Source organism: Myotis myotis, unplaced genomic scaffold (genome assembly GCF_014108235.1).
Source record: "Myotis myotis isolate mMyoMyo1 unplaced genomic scaffold, mMyoMyo1.p scaffold_m19_p_2, whole genome shotgun sequence".
Taxonomy (NCBI): Eukaryota; Metazoa; Chordata; class Mammalia; order Chiroptera; family Vespertilionidae; genus Myotis; species Myotis myotis.
In genome coordinates this window covers 102,373,040-102,397,067 of record NW_023416324.1, presented here as the reverse complement: position 1 = coordinate 102,397,067, position 24,028 = coordinate 102,373,040, and the positions used below count along the sequence as shown (strand labels likewise).

Genomic DNA, 24,028 nt, shown 5'->3' with positions numbered 1-24,028 from the left:
AGTGGACCTTCTTAAAGTTTAGATTTTAGGTAAAAGTGTCAGGTTAAAAGGTACAACGGGATGAGTTCTGCAGGCCTGGTTTCAGTTAGCAATGAGGGACTGGGGGTCGGGGAGACATCCTCCCACCCACTCCAGAAGCTGATGTAGTATTAGAAATTGTGGTTGTCAGAGAACTAGAACCAGTATAATGGAAAGGTAGTGGTATGGGGAGAGGGGAGGAAGAGAGTCAATTCTGAAGTTATGTGATAACTCTTATTAATTTGGGCTTAGAATTCAAAACGTTATTATAACTAGTTATTTCACTTTACCTTGGCGTTCTGGGTAAATTTAATATTTACAGATATATCTTTCATGCTCTCTCCCAAGTTTGTCCTTCTCTGCTCCTAAGTTTATTGCACCAGTGTCTTTGTCCTGAGTCTCACGTCTCAATTATGATGTCTATAATCTTCCAGGTCATTATCAGCCAGAACCTTGGAGTCATCTTTGGTATCTCCATCCTTTTTATCCACATAGGTCACAAATCCTACCAATTCTATCTAATAATATATTTGTTCTTTCCATTCTACTCCCAGTTCCTGCCATGTTTTCAAAATTTCATTGTCTTTTGTCTTATTGGAAGAACTTTTAGACTGCAAACTCTAAATTATATCTTATTTATTCTCTTATTATGAATCATTTCAAACATAAACAAAAGCAGAGAGAAAAGTATATTCTTCACAGCATCTGATTTAAAATATTATTTTACTTTAAATAACAAGTGAGGTAATCTGTAAGCTTATTTACTTTTCATTTACTGTCTGTTTTCCTCTACATCTTTTTTTTTTTTTTGGTAGTTTTAATGCTTTTTAAATTTTAAAACCTCATATGCTGATTTTTCATCATATGATTTTTCTCTCTTTTTTAACAGCTAATAGAGAAGCTGATGTCCTATTTGAAGTTTTATTTGATGAAGAATTTCCTGGAGGCTTAACAATAAGGTTTGTATTTCCAGATTACAGTTATACTTTCTGAATATGTCCCTGTGACCAGTGACTTTTCATTACTTGTTTGTACGGTTTGAGTTCCTATTATGTGCAAGACATTATACTTGCTACTAGGAATGTAACAGTGAATAAGACAGACATGTTTTCTATCCTTGTAGAGCTTTTATTTTGTGTGGAAGATAATTAACTGACTACAATATTAATTACATTGTGACTAATTCTGGTAAGGAGAAGTTCAGGTTTCTATAATAGTATGACCCTGATAGTTCCAGAAAGGTGGGACTTAAAGAATGAATACTGGTTAACTAGGGAGAGAAGAAAAGTGACAAGTAGTCAAGAAGAACAAATAGCATATGCAACAACATTTTTACCCATTCAGAAAACTGAAAGAATACAAGTGTTCCTGAACTTCAGTGACTGAGTAAGATTAGAGTCAGAGAGAAAAGCAAGGACCACACTGTGCAGGAACTTTTAAACCAACTTTCAGGACATGTTGACAATCTTGGTCTTCATTCTTTTTTTTTCTTTTTTTTTAATATATTTTATTGATTTTTCACAGAGAGGAAGGGAGAGAGATAGAAAGTTAGAAACATCGATGAGAGAGAAACATCGATCAGCTGCCTCCTGCACATCTCCCACTGGGAATGTGCCTGCAACCAAGGTACATGCCCTTGACCGGAATCGAACCTGGGACCTTTCAGTCCGCAGGCCAACACTCTATCCACTGAGCCAAACCGGTTTCGGCTTGGTCTTCATTCTTAAAGCAATGTGAAGCCATCAAAATCAGAGATGTGGCATTATCAGTTTTGCATTTTGAAATGTTTAAATAACTTGAAGAATACAAACATTTTTGAATTTAGTAACATTAAGTCTTCGTCATCTGTTTATGTAATTGTGAGTGCTCCAGCTAGAGTGGGCTGGTGTGAGGTATGAATGGCAAGTGTAATAATAGAGACAATAATTGAGCTGACTCCTGAGAAGTTTGACTATGAAGGGGAGAAAAGAGAACCAGAAATTAGGGGGTTTAGAAGAAGAGTTATTTTTTGTTTTATTTTTATATTTAAATTTATCTTATTTTTATTACACTTTTATTTTCATTTTTATTAAATCTATTGGGGTAACATTGATTAATACTATTGTATAAGATTCAGGTGTTCAACTTTATAAGCAACATCTGTGTACTCCATTGTGTGCTCACCCCCCAGGGTCTAGTCTTCTTTTGTCACCATATATTTGACCCCCTCTACCCTCTTCATCTTCCCCCTAGCTTCCTTCCCATCTGGTACCCGCATTCTGTTGTCTGTATCTATGAGTGTGTTTTGTTTGTTCTTTTTAAATTGAAGTTATTAGGGTTACATTGATTAATTATATAGGTTTCAAGCACAATTCTATGATACATCCTCTGTATATTGTGTTGTGTGTGTTTACCCACAATCTAGTCTCCTTCCATCACCATTTATCCCCTCTTTGCCCTCTTCTACCTGCCCCTATCCCCCTTCCTCTGGTAGTCACCATACTGATGTCTGTATCTATGTTGTTTGTTCTTTTGTTGCTTTTTTTATATCCACATATGAGAGAAATCATATAGTTCTTGTGCTTTTCTGTCAGACTTATTTTACTTGGCATGATACTCTCAAGATCCATCCATGGTGTCACAAATGGAGATATTTTTTTCTTTTTTATGGCTGATTAGTATAGCTATCTTCTTTATCCAGTCATTGGTCGAAGGACACTTAGGTTGTTACCATGTCGGGGCTATTTTGAATAATGTTATAATGAACATAGGGTTATAAAATCTTTATGAAACAGTGTTTTCAAATTTTTCATGTATGTAGCTAGAGGAGAGATTGTTGGGCCATATGGTAGCTCTGTTTTTAATTTTGGAAGGAACCTGTGTACTGCTTTCCATAGTGGCTGCACCAATTTACAGTCCAGTCAGCTATATCAGGTTTCCCTTTTCCTACAACCTCTCCAACACTTGCTATATCTTGTCTTATTGATAACAGCCATTCTAACAGGTGTGAGGTAGCATCTTATTGTAGTTTTGATTTTCATTTTCCTAATAACTAGTGGTGTTAAACATCTTTTCATGTGTCTCTTGGCCCATCTGTTTGTCTTCCTTGGAAAAGTGACTATACATGTCTCTGCCCATTTAAAATCAGATTTGTTGTTGTTGAGTTGTGTGAATTCTTTTTTTTTTCTTTTTTAATTAAATCTCTATTGTTCAGATTATTAGTTACTCTTTTTTCCCGCCATAACTCCCCTCCACCCAGTTCCCACCCCACCCTCTGCCCTCACTCCCCACCTGCCGGGAGCCGGTCCATCCTTGCTGTTTCAAGGGACCTGGCATATATGGCATACTGTTCTTAATATGTTTGCTCACCTTCTTGGCACTATGTGTTTTAACCAAGGTCTCCTCTCTGAGAAAGGTTGTTTCCCCAGGTAGGGATTTTCCCCTGAAGTTAGGGAGGGAATAAAATCCCTCAACTAAGTGCCAGGCAGGTAATTAATCACTTTAACTATGAACAATCATGCTTAAGCTACATAATCTTTACTCCCTGGAATGGAGATAAGAAACGCCCTAACCTTTGTAATAGAGATTGATAGGATTGAATCAACTGGTATAAATACAGATGTAACAAGACAGCAAGAGACGGAACTTAGAACACAGAACTTAGAATACAGAACTTAGAATGCGGAACCAAGAGAGACAGAACCTAGGCACAGAACCTACACAGAACGTTCTCTAGAGACAGAAGAACTTCGCTGGAGAGAACATGGCAAAAGTTCCTGGACAGAAACTGGCCTCAGAACCTAGAGACAGAACTTAGCGAGAGAACATGGCAAAAGTTCCTGGACTGAACCTGACTACAGAAATGGGCAAGAGAACCTGACTAGAACCTGGTGACTGAACCTGGCTGGAGAACCTGGACAGAACCTGGCTGGAGAACCTAGCAAGAGAACATGGACACAGAACCTGGCTGGAGATCTGAAGCAGAACCTCTCTGGAGATCCAGACCAGAACTTGGCTAGAGATCCTGGCTAGAGATCCTGGCTAGGCTGCTGATCAACTGAACACTGTCTCCGTGTCATTTCTTCTTCGCTGACTCCGTCCACACCTTTGGGGACCCCTGGACCTGCTGGGGCCGGACCCCAGCACCCACCCACTGTCCTCATCCATAGGTGCACGATTATTGTCCAATCTCTTCCCTCACCCCACACCCCTTACCTCCACCCCCCAAGAATAGTCCATTCCCTTTCTATGTTCCTGATTCTATTACAATCGCCAGTTCATACTGTTCATCAGATTATTTGTTCCCTTGATTTTTAGATTCACTTGTTAATAGATGTGTATTTGTTGTTCATAATTTGTATCTTTACCTTTTTCTTCTTCTTCCTCTTCTTAAAGGAAACCTTTCAGCATTTCATATAATACTGGTTTGGTGGTGATGAACTCCTTTAGCTTTTTCTTATCTGTGAAGCTCTTTATCTGGCCTTCACTTCTGAATGATAGTTTTGCTGGATAAAGTAGTCTTGGTTGTAGGTTCTTGGTATTCATCACTTTGAATATTTCTTGCCACTCCCTTCTGGCCTGCAAAGTTTCTGTTGAGAAATCAGCTGACAGTCGTATGGGTACTCCCTTGTAGGTAACTGATTTTCTTTCTCTTGCTGCTTTTAGGATTCTCTTTTTGTCTTTTGCTCTTGGCATTTTAATTATGATGTGTCTTGGTGTGGTCCTCTTTGGATTCCTTTTGTTTGGGGTTCTCTGCGCTTCCTGGACTTGTAAGTCTATTTCTTTCACCAGGTAGGGGAAGTTTTCTGTCATGATTTCTTCAAATAGGTTTTCAATATCTTGCTCTCTCTATTCTTCTGGCACCCCTATAATTCGGATGTTGGTACACTTGAAGCTGTCCCAGAGGCTCCTTACACTATCTTCCTATTTTTGGATTCTTTTTTCATTTTGCTTTTCCGGTTGGGTGTTTTTTGTTTCTTCGTATTTCAAATCTTTGACTTGATTCTTGCGATCCTCTGGTCTGTTGTTGGGAGTCTGTATAATATTCTTTATTTCAGTCAGTGTATGCTTAATTTCTAGTTGGTCCTTTATCACAACATCGAGGGTCTCATTAGATTTCTTGCGGATCTCACTACATTTATCGGAGGTCTCACCAGTCTTCTTGAAGATCTCACTACATTTATCGGCGGTCTCACCAGTCTTTTCGAGGGCCTTATTAAGTTTATCGGCAGCTTCTAGACAGTTCTTTAAAGACCTAAAAGTGTGGTTTTGAACTCTATATCCAGCAGTTTGCTTTCCTCCAATTCTGTCGTTTGTGTCCTGTTTCTTTGTCTTGGCATTTTTTATGCTTCGCTGTGTCGATAGAGTTCCTTTCTGTGCTAAGTGTCCCAATTACCTGAGGTAGACACTCTTGGTGCACCCCCTTGTGGGCTTTGTGCACAGTCTTGTTGTAGGTAAGCCTTGATTATTGTAGTTATCACTGGGAGGAATTGACCTCCAGGCCAATTGGCTGTGAGAATCAGCTGTGTCTGCAGTGGGAGAACTTCTGTGCTGGAGACACCCCTCTGGGGCTAGGCTTGCTTCAATGGGGCTTTGGTGCTCACGGAGTCTTCCCCCTGAGTGTGTCTTTTATGGTTCCACAGAGCTGCAAACTGGATGGTCCCACTCTGACCTCTGGGCTTCCTGGCTCCTGGATCTCTAGGGAGGTGCTAACCTAGCCTTTGCCTGAAGCTATCCAGCAAAAGTCTCCCTGCAGGGCTTGGGCGGGGCGGGTCCCACGGGATCAACAGGGCAGGGTTAGCAGTTATGGCTGCTCTCAGTCTTGCCCTCAGAGGCTCTGCTTCTCAGTGTCCCAGTAATTGCTGCAAGCCCCACGGAGAGAAAGCTGCCCTAGGGTTCTGAGCGATGCCAGACAGTCCCGCTTCTCCCATATGAGTCTGGGTCCCTAGAGACTCGCCCGCAGCTGGAGCTCAGAGCCTGTGACTCCCTCCCGATTGAAAACAACAACCATGCCCTCAGCTGCCAGCCCGCTCCACATGCACTCCACACCTTAGTATTTTACTTCAGCACTGCGTCTCCTCTGAGTCTCGGTATGTTTTACTCTTTCCTCCTAGTTGTAGAACTTCCACTCAGCCAGCCTTCCTGTGGTTCTGGATGATGTCCATTCCGTCTTTTAGTTGTATTTTTGAAGTGGTTGTTCGAGGCAGCAAACGCCGGTGTTTACCTATGCCGCCATCTTGGTTTCTCCCTGTGTGAATTCTTTATATATTTTGGATATTAACTCCTTATCAGAGTCTTGTTTGCAGATATCTTCTCCCTTTCGATTGGTTGCCTTTTTGTTTTGTTGATGGTTCTTTTGCTGTGTAGAAGCTTTTAGTTTGATGTAGTCCCATTAATTTATATTTTGCTTTTACTTCTCTTGCCTTTGGGATCAAGTTCACAAAAACCCCTCTGAGACCAATGTGTATACCTTTGTTTTCTTTTGTTTATTTTGTTCCAGGTCTTTTGAGTTAATTTTTATGTATGGTGTCAGATTCTTTTGCATGTGGCTTCCATTTTTCCCAACACCGTTTATTGAAGAAGCTTTTCTTTCTCCATTGTATGTTTTTGGCTCCTTTGCTGAAAATTAGTGGCCCATATATGTGTGGGTTTATTTTGGGCTAACAGTTTTGTTCCTTTGGTCTGTGTATTTGGCTTTTTCTGCCAACACCATACTGCTTTGATTACTATAGCTTTGTAATATAGTTTGAACTCGGGGAGTGTGATACCTCTGGCTTTGATTTTTCCCAGAATTGCTTTGGCTCTTTGGGATCTGTTGTAGTTCCATACAGATTAGAGAATTTTTTTGTTTTATTTCGGTGGAAAAAGCCATTGAGATTTTAATGGTGTTTGCATTAAATCTATATATTGCTTTAGGTTATTTGACTGTTTTAGCAATGTTAATTCTTCCAATCCATAAACACAGAATATTTTTCCATTTCCTTGTGTCTTCAATTTCTTTCAATAATGTCTTGTAGTTATCAGTGTATAGCTTTTTCATTTCCTTTGTTAAATTTATTCCTAGGTGGGGTTTTTTGTTGCAATTGTAAAGCGGTTTTTTTTTTGTTTTTTCCTTTTACTATTTCATTGATAGTATATAGGAACACAGCAGATTTTTTTATATTGGAGCACAATGAATTTTTGTATTTGATTTTGTATCCTGCAACTTTACTCTATTTGTTTATTGTTTCTAATAGTCTTGGTGGAATCTAGGGTTTTCTATATAAGAGAATCATGTCATCTGCAGATACTGACAGTTTTACTTCTTCATTCCCAATTTGGATACCTTTCATTTCTTTCTCTTGCCTGATTGCTCTGTTATACTATTTTGAATAATAGTGAGATTGGACATCCTTGTTTTATTCCTTACCTTAAAGGAAAAGCTTTCATTTTTTCATCAAGTATGATGTGGGTTTGTCATATATGCCTTTATTATGTTGAGGTACTTGTCTTCTATATTAACTTTATTGAGAGTTTTAATTATAAGTGGATGTTGTATCTTATCAAATGCTTTTTCTGTATCTATTGACATATGATTTTTATCTTTTGTTAATGCGAAGTGTTTGCATATGTTGAGCTATCCTTGCATCCTTTGAATGAACCCCACTGGATCATAATGTATTATGCTTTTAATGTACTGTTGCATTCAATTTGCTGGTATATTTTTAGGATTTTTGCATCTGTATTCAGAGGTATTGGCCTGTAGTTTTCCTTTTTTGTGTTGTCTTTGCCTGTTTTTGATATCAGGGTTATGTTTGCCTCATAAACTGAATTAGCAAGCATTCCCTCTTCTTCAGTATTTTAGAATAGGTTGAGAAGGTATTATATCTTTTAACTTACTGGTGAGGCCATCTGGTCCTGGACTTTTGTTTTTGGGGAGGTTTTTGATGTTGGACGATCCATCCAAATATTATTTGCTTCATCCTAGCACATTCAGTATTATTTCACTCTGGTTCTGATGTAACTTTTTACTTTTAGGTGCTCGCCTGGTAGGGGATATCGACTGCCAACAAGTGCCTTGGTGAACCTTTCTCATGGGAGTCGCTCAGAAACTGGAAATCAGAAGTTGACAGCCATTGTGAAACCACAACCAGCTGTGAATCACTATAGCTTGAATTCGTCAGTTTCATCTGGTCATTTGGGAGGCCTGAACCATTCTCCTCAATCTCTTTTTGTTTCTACGCAAGTAAAGACTCTTTCTGTAATTTTTCTCTACCCCCTTTACAAATTACAAGCACACTATAAATAGAGACCTAAACTGACTTAGTTTTTTTAAAAAATTTTTGTTTAAGTCATTTCTAGTTTTGTTTTAAACTCATAGGCTAGGAGAGAATGATATTGATAGCATTCTACCTATGTTATAAAATTACAGTTATATTCAAGAAGAAAGACATTTATTTTTAAAAAGATCCTGAAAATGTCCTTTTTCTCTATATATTTGCTTTCAAACTAACATTTAAATATTTTTATTATATACAAATTTTCTATGATATCTGTTATAAAATGACATAAATTTTAAAGGTAGAAGAAAGAGGATATATCTTTATGAAAAGCAATTTTCTAGTTCCCACCATGTAACTCATGGTAATTTCCTTTATTTCATCTTCCAGGGGGCAAAAATTGAATTGTTTTGTGTGAGACACTTACCTTTATTTAATTCCATGACCACAAATCTTACCACACTTTTTAATCCAAATAATACATGTTTATTATATAGACTAATTACAAAGCACAGATAAGTAGATAATAACAAAGGAAACAAAAGCAAAAATCCTCTCAAATCTCATAGGTAACTACTGTTAAATTTTTGGTACATTTTATTGAGGAATTTTATATATATATATATATATATATATTTTTTTTTTTTTTTATTGATTTCAAGGAGGAAGGGAGAGGGAGAGAGAGATAGAAACATCAATGATGAGAGAGAATCATTGATTGGCTGCCTCCTTCACTCCCCGCCCCCCAATGGGGATCGAGCCAGCAACCCAGAGAGTTTTGACCTGTATGAAATCAGTTCCCCATGAGTAATAGCTAATTTTTAATCTGTTAGATTACTTTTGTGTAAGATGAAAATTTTTTAAATTAAATCATTAGATGTTAGCTTAAATGAGATAATTTATCAGTGCAATAGAAGACAAAAAGAATCTATTGGTGGGGATATATTGATACAGTATAATTTTTATAGCATTTATTATGCTTTAAAATTCAGTGGTTCTCAACCTTCTGGCCCTTTAAATACAGTTCCTCATGTTGTGACCCAACCATAAAATTATTTTCGTTGCTACTTCATAACTTTAATGTTGCTACTGTTATGAATCGTAATGTAAATATCTGATATGCAGGATGGTCTTAGGCGACCCCTGTGAAGGGGTCATTTGACCGCCAAAGGGGTCGCGACCCACAGGTTGAGAACCACTGCTTTAAATGCTTTCAATAAAACCAAAACAATTACAAAAGAAGAAAGCCGTTTTCACTCTAATAGAATACCTTTATGATGACTATACTGAACTCTAGAAAAAGAGAATTGAGATTTCAAATAATGAAAGTTAAATATCCTCTCATGATAAAAAACTTTAATTAATAAATTATTTGATTTTTATTTTTTTTTTAAATGTATTTTATTGATTTTTTACAGAGAGGAAGGGAGAGGGATAGAGAGTTAGAAACATCGATGAGAGAGAAACATAGACCAGCTGCCTCCTGCACACCTCCTACTGGGGATGTGCCCCCAACCAAGGTACATGCCCTTGACCGGAACCGAACCTGGGACCTTTCAGTCCGCAGGCCGACGCTCTATCCACTGAGCCAAACCGGTTTGGCTATTTGATTTTTAATATGAATCTCTATTTCTTCATGTGTCAGTTTCTTAAGAAATTTGTTGCACTTTGCCAGGTACCTACTAAAGATGATGATGAATTTTGCAACATTTGGCAGTCCTTACAGGGATCCAGAAAGGTTCAGCACTTTCAGCCAACTCTACAAGAGAAGGTTAGTATATCTTCATTGATGGACATTTAACTCGAAAAATTTTCATTTTATATTTCTTTCTCAGGCATGCAATGATTAATTTTCTTCTAAAACATCCTAAAATAGATATAACAGTTTTGATCATGAATTTGCATACTTCCGTTCAGTTGTATATAAAATTTTTTTGATCAGTGAATGAGAATATAGACAATTTTTATTTTAAATTAGTTTTGGATTATTTTTTAGTTGTTTAGAAAATCATAATAACTATAGTCTAAATTTAACAAAGGCCTTAATGGCACTCATTAAGTTAATTATTTCCACTTGAATGTGTAGCTTTATACTGACAGTTGGTTGTCTTAAAGATGAATGAGCAAATTCACATTCCTCTGCTAAAAGAGTAGACTCAGACAAAAAAAAAACAAAGAAAGGGACTGAATGCCTATAACTTTGTTACTAGTTACTGGCCTGTCTTCTCAGTTTAGGTCAAGAAGGAATGTTCTCTCAAGTTTATAAACCAGTAGCCTGTACCACACGGGCCTCATTTATACTAAATCCTTCAGTGATGGTGGCATTATCAGAACTAGAGAGGGGGAAAGAGCAAAGGGAATGGAGATAAAATAAACATAAAAAGTGAGAGTGACAAAATACACAGGTTTCTTCTGCAAATACGCAATTGTAAGCTTTCCTTACATCATTCATAAATTGTTTCTACCTGAATTTAACCCATATCCAGATTTTCAAACCCTCTTTTCCTCCTTAATTTATTTGATACTGCTAACCACTCATTCTTTAGTGCTTTGCTATCATTCATTCATTCAAAACATATTTCTTGAGTGCCTACCATATGGACTTAGACCTGGTAGTAGGAGCCTGTGAGAAGTGGTCAAATTGTAGACATTTTTTTTTAAATATATTTTATTGATTTTTTACAGAGAGGATGAGAAGGGGATAGAGAGTTAGAAACATGGATGAGAGAGAAACATCCATCAGCCGCCTCCTGCACAACCACTACTGGGGATGTGCCCGCAACCAAGGTACATGCCCTTGACCGGAATCGAACCTGGGACCTTTCAGTCCGCAGGCCGACACTATCCACTGAGCCAAACCGGTTAAGGCAGTAGACATTTTTTAGATTGAATTTATTGGAGTGACATTGGATAATAAAATTATACAGGTTTCAGATATGCAATTCTATAATAAATCTTAGACATCATAGAGGGATTGCCAGCTGATGATGAATTACATTTGGAATTAAAAGAGAAAGAATGGATTAAAGAATGTGACTCTTAAGGTATGAGTAACTAAAAGGATAAAGTAGCTATTAACTGAGATGGGAAGGATTGCAGGTCAGTAGATATGTGGGGAAAATTAAGAATTCAATTTTGGACATAGTGAGTTTGAGACATATATTAAACATTTAAGTCAGTGGTTCTCAACCTTCTGGCCCTTTAAATACAGTTCCTCATGTTGTGACCCAACCATAAAATTCTTTTCATTGCTACTTCATAACTGTAATGTTGCTACTGTTATGAATTGTAATGTAAATATCTGATATGCAGGATGGTCTTAGGTGACCCCTGTGAAAGGGTCATTCGACCGCCAAAGGGGTCGCGACCCACAGGTTGAGAACCGCTGATTTAAGTGCAGTTGTAGAGTTGGCCATTGAGACTGAAGCTCATGAAGAATGTCCAAACTGGAGAGAGAATTCGAGAGTCACCATCTACATACATGCATGTGTATGTGTATATCTGTATAACTATATTTATCTATATCAAGGAAGTAGATGTAGATAGAGAAGAGGTCCAGTAATTTAGCCTTAGAGAATTTCATCTTTAAAGAATTCAAGAAATTAGATGAAACTGACAATGAAGACTGAGAAGGAACAGCCAATGAAACAGAAAGAAAACTAGGAAAGGGTGGTGTCTAGATGCCAAGTGAAGAATGGATGTCTTACTGGACCAGGTGATCAGCTGTGTTGAATGTTGCTCTTGGATCAATTAAGGTAAAAACTGAGAATTGACCACAGAGTTTAGCAGATGAAGGTCACTGGGAACCTTAAACAATTTTAGTAGAGTGATAGGAGTGAAATATTAATTAGAGGGGGTTTAAGAGAGAAGGGGAGGAAAGAAATTGGAGGCTGTAAATATAGACAGTTCTTTCAAGGAGTTTTGCTGTAAAGAAAACATTGCCCTAAGTTTCCTCTCACCTTTCCTATTAACTTCTTTATTAACCTCTGTTCTTCCAGACTTTCACTGGACTGTTCACCAAAACTCAAGAACAGTTTTCTTTTCCCTTTGCCCTATTGCTTGATTTGTGACTTTAGCTTTCTCGTCTCTTTAATTACCACTCAAAATAATCTGTCTGATTCCAAACTCTCAATCAAGATCTAGCCCAATACCTCCAACTCTCTGGAAGACAGATATAGATGGATGCCTACCGTCCCTCTCAATCTCAAGATGTCTCAGAATGGACCTGATCTATGGCCTGTTCTCTTATCCTTGTTTCTAACACTACCATTTTCGTCAAACATATAATCTGGAAAGTATGGAATTAAAAATTTTTACTCTTTCTCTCCTAATATTTTTTTTGCAGTCAGACTGCAAACTGTTTACTCCTTCTCAGTTTCCATAATTGGACCTTAGGTCGTCATCCCATACCTAGATTAATTTCCTATCTGCATTTCTTATTTCTGACCTCTTTCTTTTACAGTTCTTTCCTAAAGATCCCTTCACCAGTCTTGGCCCTATGGCATAATTGGGCAAACTTTCTAATTAAGAGCTCCTGGGTTTGAACTCAACTTATACCCTTACGTATTGTGGTGTCGTAAATCTGGTAGTGAACTCAGAATCAGGAAATCAGGTTTTGTGACTCAAATTGAGCAAATCTTATTTCGCTGAGCAAATCTTATTTCGCTGAGCTTCTTTGGGCCTCAGTTATAAAATTAAGTTGGTGGACTTAGATCACCTTGGAGGTCTTTTCCAGCCCTAAAATAGTATAATTTAAATACTTAGAATGTACCCGTCTCCCTGTTCAGTTGCTAGAATTCAGCCTATACTCAAACTAATGCTTAGTTCTTCTATAATCTAACCCTACCTGATTCTTATATAAAGCATGTCCAAGTACTTGGTAAAATGGTCTGTTCCAGTCAGGTTGGTCTCTTTACCTTCCCTTTCCTACAAACAGATAATTCCATTTCAGGTTATCTGTACTTCTTGTTCCTTCCGCTTAGGATGCTATTCCTCTCTCACTTCCAAAATTCCCCTAGGTTTCGGGGTGTACTAGTCATGTTACTACCTATGTCAACACTTGATACATTTTCTCAGAATGTTCTGTATACAATTCCTGTGATTGGTTGCTATTTCATTATTTATATCAGTTTAATACTCCAGTGTTTGATCTCCTGTGTGTTCCAAGAATTCTGAGCCATCACATACAACACATGTACCTCTGAGGCATTAAAAAGCAGCCTGATATTCATCCAGTGAGCAAATTCTAAAACACTCAACCCAATAAAAAAAAAGTTCAGCTTCTGGAAAAGGCAAAACTATGGAGACAGTAAAAAGATCAGTGGCTGCCCAGCCGGCATGGCTCAGTGGCTGAGTGTCAACCTATGAACCAGGAGGTCATGGTTCAATGCCCGGTCAGGGCACATGCCTGGGTTTTGGGCTCGATCCCCAGTAGGGGGCATGCAGGAAGCCAATCAATTATTCTCTCTCACCATTGATGTTTCTATCTCTCTCTCTCTCCCTTTCTCTCTGAAATAAATAAAAATATGAAAGAAAAAAAAATGGATCAGGGTTTCCAAGGTTGGGGAGAGAGGGAGAAAGGAATAAGTGCACTGAAGATTTTTAGGGACTGAAAAATGCTCGATGTGATACTATTGTAGTTGATGACATAAGAGAAACATCCAAACCTGTAAAGAATTTTTATGAGTTTATTTGACCAATGTTGACAATATGCCAGGAAGCAAAATCTCAGATGCTCCCCAGAATGAGAGTTTGCAGTGTGTTTTCTCATTTGGAGTTAGGAAGGGAACATATGGAAGATACATGGATATGGAAGAAAGCAAGGCAGAGAAACAGCAATGATTGGTTACAGGATAACAAGGTTATGTGCGGTCTTGAGGGTGGTTACCCTTCTGAGGAATCTGAAAAAGGCATTTTAAAGCTATATCAATCTAGATGCACAGAAACAATGGACAGGGCTTGCATAAGGCAAAGATAACCTTTCATTAGGGCAGTTATAGGCTCGAGGCTTGACTTACCTACCATGACCTTCCCAGTTAGGAATTTATGATTAGATCACCCTGTGAGATTACTTTCAGTTAGATTTATTACAGAGCCTTTTTCATCCATACTGTAATGGTGAATACTTGTCATTATACATTTGTCCTAACCCATAAAATGTACAACACCAAGAGTGAACCCAGTGTAAACTATGGACTTGGTGTGATATGTCCATGTAGATTCATCAGTTGTGACAGATACACTCCTGCCAAGTGGGATCTTGATCATGGTGAGGCTGTGCATGTATGGTGGCAGGGGGCAATTTTGTTGTGAACCTAAAACTGCTCTTAAAAAAAAAAATCTTTAAAAAAATTCAAGCCTTTATTGGCAAAATATGAAAATATGACTAACAAATAGCTTTATGTAAATAGAACAACTCAAAAAACTTTTCCTCTCTCTCTCCCCCCTTCCCTCCCTCTCTACTCTCCCTCTTCCCCTCTCTCTAAAAACTAGAATGTTTTCTTCCTAATTAAACTTATGACACACTTTTTCTCTGAAATGGTACTGTGAACTTGAGTTTTAGAGTTAGAACTCAAATGTCAGTTCTCCCATTATTTAGTACTGTAACTAAATTACTTTATCACTTTGAGCCTCAGTTTAGTCATCTATACAATGGAATCAAAATCTACCAAAGCATTTTTATAATCATAGTACTGTTGTAATGAAATTAAGATAATGGGTGCAAAGTACTTCTTACCATCCCTGGAACATAATAGACACTAACACAATATTTGTTCATACCAGTTTATTGATCCTGATGTTCTTAAAGTCAAAATCTCCCATAATGTACCCCACCAATTATTGTGCTATTCAAATAGAAATCTCTTGGCCCTTTTGATTGTCAAAGGCTAAAGTGCCCTGGGTGTTATATGCATATGAGCTCATTGGACCTTCCTACACACTATGGTGCATATCACAATTATTTTTGAGCATGCCTACTGCCAAGCAGGATATGCCTTTGTACCTAGTATTCATTATTTGTTTATGCTCAGAAAAAAATAAATAGGGCCCACCAAAAGTAAAATTGTGAATTGATAGCCCTGGCTGGTGTGGCTCAGGTGGTTGGCGTGTTGTCCCATTCACTGAAAGGTTGCGAGAATGAAACCTGGTCAGGGCACATTCCTAAGTTGCAGGGTACATATGGGAGGAAACTAACTAATGTTTCTTTCTCCCTGTCCCTCTCCCTTTCCCTCTCTACTCTTCCTCTTCCCCTCTTTCTAAAATCAATACATATATCTTCAGGTGAGGATTTTTTTTAAATTGTGAAATAATAAATTTGTATTGAACATCTGCTTTTGCTTCCTCTTCCTCTTCAGCTGTGGAAATTAATGTCTTTTTTGCCTTCAGGCATTCTTTCCCTGTCAGAAAACAAAGTGATCTAATCTGATCATTAGACAAAACTTAGGCCATTTTGCTAACTCTGTCTATTCCTGTACTGTCTAATTATTGTAGCTTTATAGTCAGTTTTGCTATCTGGTCATAGTCTTCCATCATTTGAAATCCTTGACAATATAAGTATTAGTTAATAAAAATCAGGTTTTGGGGAAAGGAATGAAGGAGTAATATTCTCAACTTTCACATCAGAGGTAGAAATGATGAATTTTCTAGAAGTTTTTAATGAAGACAAGAGAATAGTATAATGAACCCACAGATACCCATCCTTACCTTGCACATGTCCTATAGCACCTACTATTTGCCACCTCCCCCAGAGAGGAGGGTTCTGAAGCAAATCTAGAGGGTCTTTAGAGGGTGTTATTTCTGCTTGGAAAAAACATTTACCTAAAGTTTATTTCTTTAGTTTCTCTTTTATCTTCAAGCAAAACTATATTTAATTTTTTTCTGTTGAAAACAGCATTATTGTAAATGATAGTTTTTTATGTATCTTGCTAAGTAATACATAGAGAAACATAAGGAATGATGGTCATTATGTTAGTAATGGTTATTTCTAGGTGGTGGGTTTGAGTGGTTTTTAAAATTCCCTATACTTTTCTGCATTCCTTAATTTGTTTTCTAGAGATATATAATTTTAATTATAAAATAATTATTATTAAACATTGAAGAAAAGTACTTATAATAATAAAAGTTTCTTTAAATCATTTATAAGAATTTTAACTTTCAGGGTGCAGTTCTACCTCAAGAAGTAACTCAACATCATAAATCTGGCTTAAATGACAACAGTGTTAAATGTCAGCAAAGAAAACATGAGCCTCACAGAAAATGTAAGTTTTAAGTTAGAAAAGTATACTTATGGTGCTGCTTCCTTTTATTTTTATTAACAACTTTACTAAGTTTTAATTCACATAACAAAATGGATCATTTTAAAGTGCAATTAGTGGTTTTTTGATATTTTCACAAAGTTATGCAACCATAGCCACTATCTATATTGAAATATTTTCATCACCCCCAAAAAGAAATATCATACCTATTAGCGTTCGTTCCTCTAGCCCCTGCCAACCACTGACTGCCTTACTGCCTTATGGATTGGCTTATTAGACATTACATATAAATGAAATCATAAAATATGTGTGACCTTTTATGGCTGGCTTCTTTTTTTTCTTTAATCCTCATTCAAGAACATGTTTTTATTGAGGAGAGAGAGAGGAGAGAGAGGGAGGAAGGGAGGGAGGGAGGGAGGGAGGGAGGGAGGGAGGGAGGGAGGAGAGAGAGAGAGAAAGAGAGAGAGAGAGAGAGAGAGAAACATCAATCTGTTGCCTCCTGTACATAGCCCAGGGATCGAACTGGCAATCTAGGTATGTGCCCTGACTGGAAATTGAACCTGCAGCCTTTTGGTGAATGGGACAGTGCTCCATCCAAATAAGCTATCCAGCTAGGGGTATGGCTGGATTCTTTCTATAGGCATAATGTTTTCAGGGGTCTTCAATGTTTTATGTTGAGGCATGTATCAATACTTCATTCCTTTTTTTGGCTAAAACAAATTGCATTGTACAAATACTACATTTTGTTTACCATACACCTATTGATGGACATTTGGGAAGTTTCCATTTTGGGGTTATAATGAATAATGCTGCTGTGAATAGCTGTGTACAAATTTTTGTGTGAACATATGTTTGCAGTTCTCGGGTATATATGAATGGGTGGAATTGCTGAGTCATGTTGTATCTATGTTTACCACTTTGTGGAACTATCAAACTTTTCTCCAAATTAGTTGTACCATTTTACTTTCTATCAGCAATGTATAAGGGCCTAACTTTTCCACATCCTCTATAGCACTTGTTATTGCCCATCTTTTTTATTATAGCCATAATAAAAAAGTATAGCCATCCTAGTGGGTGTAAAGTGAACCCTCTTTGTGCTTTTCACTTACCATTCATTAACGACAAGTAATGCTGAGCATCTTTTCATGTGCCTATTGGCTGTTTATATATCTTTGGTGAAATGTCTATTCAAATTACTTGCTCATTTTAAAATTGGGTTATTTGTCTTTTTATTCTTGCTTCATAAGAATTCTTTATGTATTCTGTATACCTCAGGCTTATCCAATATTTTTTCTACTTTTTTTGTTGTTGCTTCTGCTTTAGTTGTCATAACCAAGAAAGCATTGCCTAATCCAAGATCACAAAGATTGACACCTTTTTTTTCCCCTAAGAGTTGTATAGTTTTAGCTCTTACATTTAGCTCTTTTTTTCCATTTTTGTGTTTGAATGTGGTATGAGGTAGGGGAATCTCTATTCATTCTTTTACATATGGATATCCAGTTGTCCCAGCACCATTTGCTTAAATACTGTTCTTTCCCTATTGAATTGTCTTGGCACCCTTGTCAAAAATCAGATTACCATAAATGTATAGGTTTATTTCTGGCCTCTTCATTCCATTCCATTGGTCTATCTGCCATTTTATGGGAACAACACACCATCTTAATTACTGTACTTTTGTTGTTTTAGTTTTGAAATTGGGGTATTTGACTCCAACTTTTTCCACCCAGATTGTTTTGTCTGTACTGATCCCTTGTGTTTTCATATGAATTTTATTATCAGCTTATTTATTTTTGCAAAAGTGGCAATTGGAATTTTTATAGAGATTACGTTGAATCCGTAGATCACTTTAGGTGGTATTGTCTTTTTAACAATATTAAGTCTTCCTATCCGTGAATGCAAAATATCTTTCCATTTATTTGGGTCTTTAATTTATTTCAGTGATGGTCTTGTAATTTTCAGTATACAAGTCTTGCACTTTTTTTTAGGGAGAGGGAGAGAGAGATAGAAACATCAGTGGTGAAGAGAATCATTGATGGGTTGCATCCTGCATGCCCCCTACTGGGGATCAAGGTTGCAGCCCCCACATGTGCCCTGACCTGACCAGGGAATTGAACTACGTGACCTGATTCATAGGTTGATGCTCAACCACTGAGCCATACTGCTGAGCAAGTCATGCACTTTTTTGGTTAAATTTAGTCCTAAGTATTTTATTTTTTTATTGCTATTGTTAATGGAACTATTTTCTTTTTATTATTATTATTTTGTTGTTGCTGTTAATCCTCACCCGAGGATATTTTTCCATTGATTTTTAGGGAGAGTGGAAGAGAGAGGGAAAGACAGATAGAAATATCAGTGTGAAAGAAACACATCATTTGGTTGCCTCCTGCACGAGCCCTTACCAGGGTCCTGGCCAGAGAGGAGCCTGCAACCAAAGTACCCTTGACCATAATCGAATTCAGGATCCTTTGGTCTTCAGGTGATGTTCTATCCACTGACCCAAACTGGCTAGGGCAGAAATATTTTCTTTAAAAAAATTTTTTTATTGTCCATTGCTATATATAGAAATAAAACAGACTTTTGTGTATTGATTATATATCCTTCCATCTTTTGGAACTTATTTGTAATCCCTAATTTTTTGTGGCGTTTGCATATATAGTTTTAAGTTTTTCCTGTACAATCTGGATGCCTTTATTTCTTTTTCTTGCCTAATTGCTGTGGCTAGAACTACCAGTACAATGTTGAATAGAAGTGGTGAGAGTGAACATTCTTATCTTGTCTTGATCTTAGTGATAGCTTTCAATTTTTCATCATTAAGTGTAATATTAGTTGTGGGGTTTTGGCAGATGCCCTTTGTTAGGTGAGGAAATTCCCTTCTATTCCTAGGGTGTTTTTTGTTTTTCTTGGAAGGTTGTTAGATTTTGTCAGATGCTATTTCTGTGTCTATTAAGATAATTATATGGTTTTCATCCCTTTATTCATTAATATGGTATATCTCATTGATTGTTTTTCATATATTGAAACAGCCTTACATTCCTGGGCTAAATCCCACTAGATCATGGTGTATAATCATTTTTGTATGCTACAAGATTTTGGGTTGCTAGTAATTTTTGAGGATTTTTGTGTCTGTATTCATAAGGGATATTTTTTCTTTTCTTTTCACGTGATGTCTTTGATTTTGATATCATGGTAATACTGTCATCATAGACTGTTAGGAATAACACTGTGAAAGATCAACCTTATTCTGATCTCTGTGATGGCAGCCAGGCTTATGGGTTTTCACCAAAAATGCTAGCTATTATTTCTGAAGGCTATGTGGAACTGGAGACCGTAAAATGGGATTAGAGCAATTTAAAATGCCAAAAGCTCACTATCCTTACTGAGATTTTTGTCTTTTTTTTTTTTCCATCCTCACCTGAGAATATGTTTTTTATTGATTTTAGAGAGGGGGAGAGGGAGGGAGAGAGAGAGAGAGCACGCGACATGGATCAATTGCACCTACCCTGACCAGGGATCAAACCCGAAACCTGAGTATGTGCCCTGACTGAACCCACCACCCTTCAGTGCACAAGATGATGCCCAACCAACCGAGCCACACCAGCCAGGGCAATTTTGTCTTTTCTTGAATAAGCATTCCCCTATTTGCTGCCAGCCTTTGATTAACTTCCATAATTCTGAAAATTTGGATTTTGGTTATTATGTCCATTTTCTCATTGCTTTTATGTAGGAGAGAATTTTTAGAGATCCTTACTCAGACATTTTTACTGATACCTCTGCTCTACTTTATTTTTATAATATACTAGAGGCCCCGTGCACGAATTTATGCACGGGTGGGGTCCCTCAGCCTGGCCAGCAATCAGGGCCAGTCGTGGCCAGCAAGCGGGAGGGACCACGGGAGGTTAGCTGGCCGTGGGAAATTGGCCGGCTGCAGGAGGTTGACTGTGGGAGGAACGCATTAACCACCAGGGGGGCAGTTCCTGCATTGAGCGTCTGCCCCCTGGTGGTCAGTGCATGTCATAGCAACCAGTCGACTGGTCATTTGGTCGTTCAGTCCCTTAGGCTTTTATAGATAGATAGATTTTTATTGATCTCAGAGAGGAACGGAGAGGAATAGAGAGAGAGAAACATCCATGATGAGAGAGAATCATTGGTCGGCTGCCTTCTACACACCCCTACTGGGTATCAATCCTGCAACCCAGACATGTGCCTTGATGGGAATCAAACCATGACCTCCTACTTCATAGTTCAATGCTCAGCCACTGAGCCACATTGGCTGGGTTCTAACTACTTTTTGAGATAAATTTTATTTAAAGTAATCCAGTTCCTTTTTTGTGTATAAACACTTCATGCTAATTAAGTTACTCCGAACTATATTACAGATTTTTACTAAAAATCTGTACAAATATTTTGTTATTAATATTCTCTTACCTAGTTTTTATATTTTTCCTTTTTTCCTTTTTGCAGTTGTGTCTAGTATGTGCTAGTCACAGTAGGAGATGCAGAGATAAGAATCTTCATCTTGCACTTTTTCTCTTGATCAAAGTATTCCCAAATTGACTCATTTGTTATTCATTTATCTATTAAACTGCTACTTCTTAAACTATTATGTGCAAGATGCTGGGCATGAATGAATAAAACAGACAAGTTTTTACATTCTAAAGTGTAACCTGATCATAGACAAAGAATAAATTCCATAATCTATAGTAATGATAAATGCTGTGATGAAAAATAAAGCTGTTTATGAGGCTAGAGCAGCCGTGGGCAAACTACGGCCCCCGGGCCGGATCCGGCCCATTCGGCTGTTCTATCCGGCCCGCAGAGCCGAAAGAGCGGAGGGTTCTCTTGCTCTCCCCTCCGCTCCTTCACCAGCAGCAGTGTTAACATGTATTAGTTCACACAAACACTCCATCCATGCTTTTGTTCCGGCCCTCCGGTCCAGTTTAAGAACCCATTGTGGCCCTTGAGTCAAAAAGTTTGCCCACCCCTGGGCTAGAGTGATAAAGGTGTCCTATTTTAAATAGATGGTCAAGGAATGCCTCTTTGAGGACATAACATTTTAATAGAGACCCAAATAAAATGAGTGGAATGAGTAAGCTATGCAGAAAGTTTGCTAATGAGCTCTCCAGCAGAGGAAGCTTCAAATACTAGATTCTAATTTATTATATACTAGTGGCCTGGTGCACGAATTTGTGCACATTGAAAGGAAATTAATTAAAGGAAATATTTTAATATTCCTATTTGCCCATTCTCTATAATAGAAGTGTCAACCAAATTCACGATCAACAATGACAAATCAAAACACACGCATACAATTGGCACCAGCGAGAGCTTTATATGTATCGTGCATGCACAAGTCAACTTAGCCTTTTATAGATATAGAATAAACTTGCTTAATTAGACCTGCTTTCTGATTTAGCTAAACTTTTTCCAGCCCAGTGAAGCATCCCAACTTTTCTTTCAGGTAATTGTCAGCAACACAGCAGTAAATTTCAACACGAAGCAAATTATTATTGTAGATCACGCAGGGAGAACAAAGGGTAAAATATTTAACTGCAGCAGTATTGATTATATTCTGAGCAATAAGAAAACCTGAAGTCATTTTCAAGGTCCACCATTTCTTCTTTTCAGTCGGGTAAAGTTTCTAGGCTTTCTGAATGTCCGTTTTCCAGCTAGTGAAAAGGAAGTCAGATTCCACCCAGTCTCCTATCTACCTACTCCAGGACTTCTGTGAGGATCAAATGAGATGAGGCACGGGAAAATGCTTCACGGACATTTGGTTAAAGTGTAAAATGTTTCCATGTGGCTATAAAGCAAGTCATGTTCCTGGGCTGAAGAAACTGCAAGGAGGCTAGTCACTAGGGAGAGGAAACCAGGCGTTGCTACGTGACATCATTACCCAGATGGATACTTAGCATATTAGCCTTTTATATATGTAAATTATATATATGCATGCTATTTTATGTATCTATATAGTACATGTAGTATTAAAATAGTGCTTTAAATTATTTTTCTAAAAAGCGATATGGAAATTTTGGACTGGAACGTGCAGTGTTCCCCTGGGCAGGATGGATTGTCCCAGACTCTGTCCATCGGAGTCTAAGAATAAAACCACTGATGAAAGATGGTAGGCTTTTATAGATAGATAGATTTATGTAAAGGTGGAAATTTATTGAAGAACAAGTACAGACTCCCACATGGGGAGGGGGAAAGAATCTCACAGCACAGAATCCCATGTGTGGGACTCTGTCCCATCGAGTTCCTTTTTTCCTGGTTTATAAAGGCTGCAGTTTTTGTGCCTCAATATCCCCTCTGATTGGCCACTATTCCCCTTTGATTTGGTCACTATAGCTACTCCTAAGCTCAAAGGTCAAACCTCCCGTGGGACATGCAAGGCCCTCCTTCTTTATTTTGTAAATATAGACCTTTTGCTACTCCCAGTTGCCTAATTTTTTGGAAATGTAACTGCTGCCTCTCCCAACATCCTTATCTTATGGAAATGTAACTTCTGCCTCTCCCTTGTCTTATGGAAATGTAACTTTTGCAGCTCCAGGTAGCCTGTGCTTTTTCCATGGACCTCCTTAATTTTAAAAATTCCCTAAACCTGCCTATTTTACCCCTAAAAATTCCTATTTCAAAAGTAATTTTTAAAAATTTTTGTGGTTGTATAACTTTGGTTAAGTTCGATAACTGCTAGACTATATTTTTATACTAATATCTTTATATTATTTTTCCTTTTATATTTTAAGTTAAATATAGTCAAACCTCCACAGAAAAAAATGTCTTGGTAGTCAAACCAAACTTCTGTGTTTGAAATTGATAATCCTTTCTTGCTGATACCTCAGCATGACAAAAAGCATCTGTTAGGCCACAAACAAAGGAGAGAAGGCATTTGTTGCCAGGGACGTCAACAATTAGCATAATTTTAAAACATAAAGAGGCCATCAAGAGTTTGAAAGAAACAGTGACCACAGGTAATTATAAAGAGGTAGAAAAACTATTGTTGATTTGGATAAAGGAAAAACTGCCAGGTGACAGCATTTCAAAGGCAGTGATAAGAACAAGCAAAGGTGCTTCAAGCTGACCTGAAAGACATCTCTGGACCCAGTGCTGAAAGTGATTCCTTTAAGACTGATAGGAGGGGATGGTACAATAAATTTAAGAAAAAAAAGTGTTTATTTATAGATTAAACAGTACATTAGACATGTACTATATATAAGAAAAGTGGAATGGAGTAAGCTATTTGACATATATAAGAAAAGTTAAAATGAAATCATTTGTGGGTCTGGAATGGATTAATTGAATTTACATTCTTTCTAAGGGAAAAAATGATTTGCTTTTCGAACAAATCACTTCTCGAACAGCCTTCTGGAACTAAGTTCAGAAACTGAGGTTCCACTGTACGGATTAATGTCCCCATAAATATGATAAATATAACTTGAAGGTTTTATATTTAATTGAAATACATTGTGATTATTCTTCAAATTATTGTTTACATAAATGTATGTAAATTATTTACATTAT

General features: G+C 37.4%; 1 protein-coding gene across 10 annotated transcripts in view; it reads left to right on the top strand.

The window, feature by feature from the left end:
• XRN1 (5'-3' exoribonuclease 1) overlaps window positions 1-24,028 on the top strand; it is a 182,119-nt gene that overhangs the window by 141,146 nt on the left and 16,945 nt on the right. For 9 of the 10 annotated variants that reach the window (XR_004973779.1, XM_036347036.1, XM_036347033.1 and 6 more), the window contains 4 exons: window positions 908-977; window positions 8,014-8,236; window positions 9,931-10,026; window positions 16,414-16,513. Coding sequence is in view for 9 of the 10 variants with exons in the window: in XM_036347036.1 (XP_036202929.1) it covers window positions 908-977; window positions 8,014-8,236; window positions 9,931-10,026; window positions 16,414-16,513 (489 nt within the window). In the remaining variant the exon portion in view is untranslated. The remainder of the gene's footprint in view (window positions 1-907; window positions 978-8,013; window positions 8,237-9,930; window positions 10,027-16,413; window positions 16,514-24,028) is intronic. The other variant, XM_036347032.1, reaches the window with a different exon arrangement.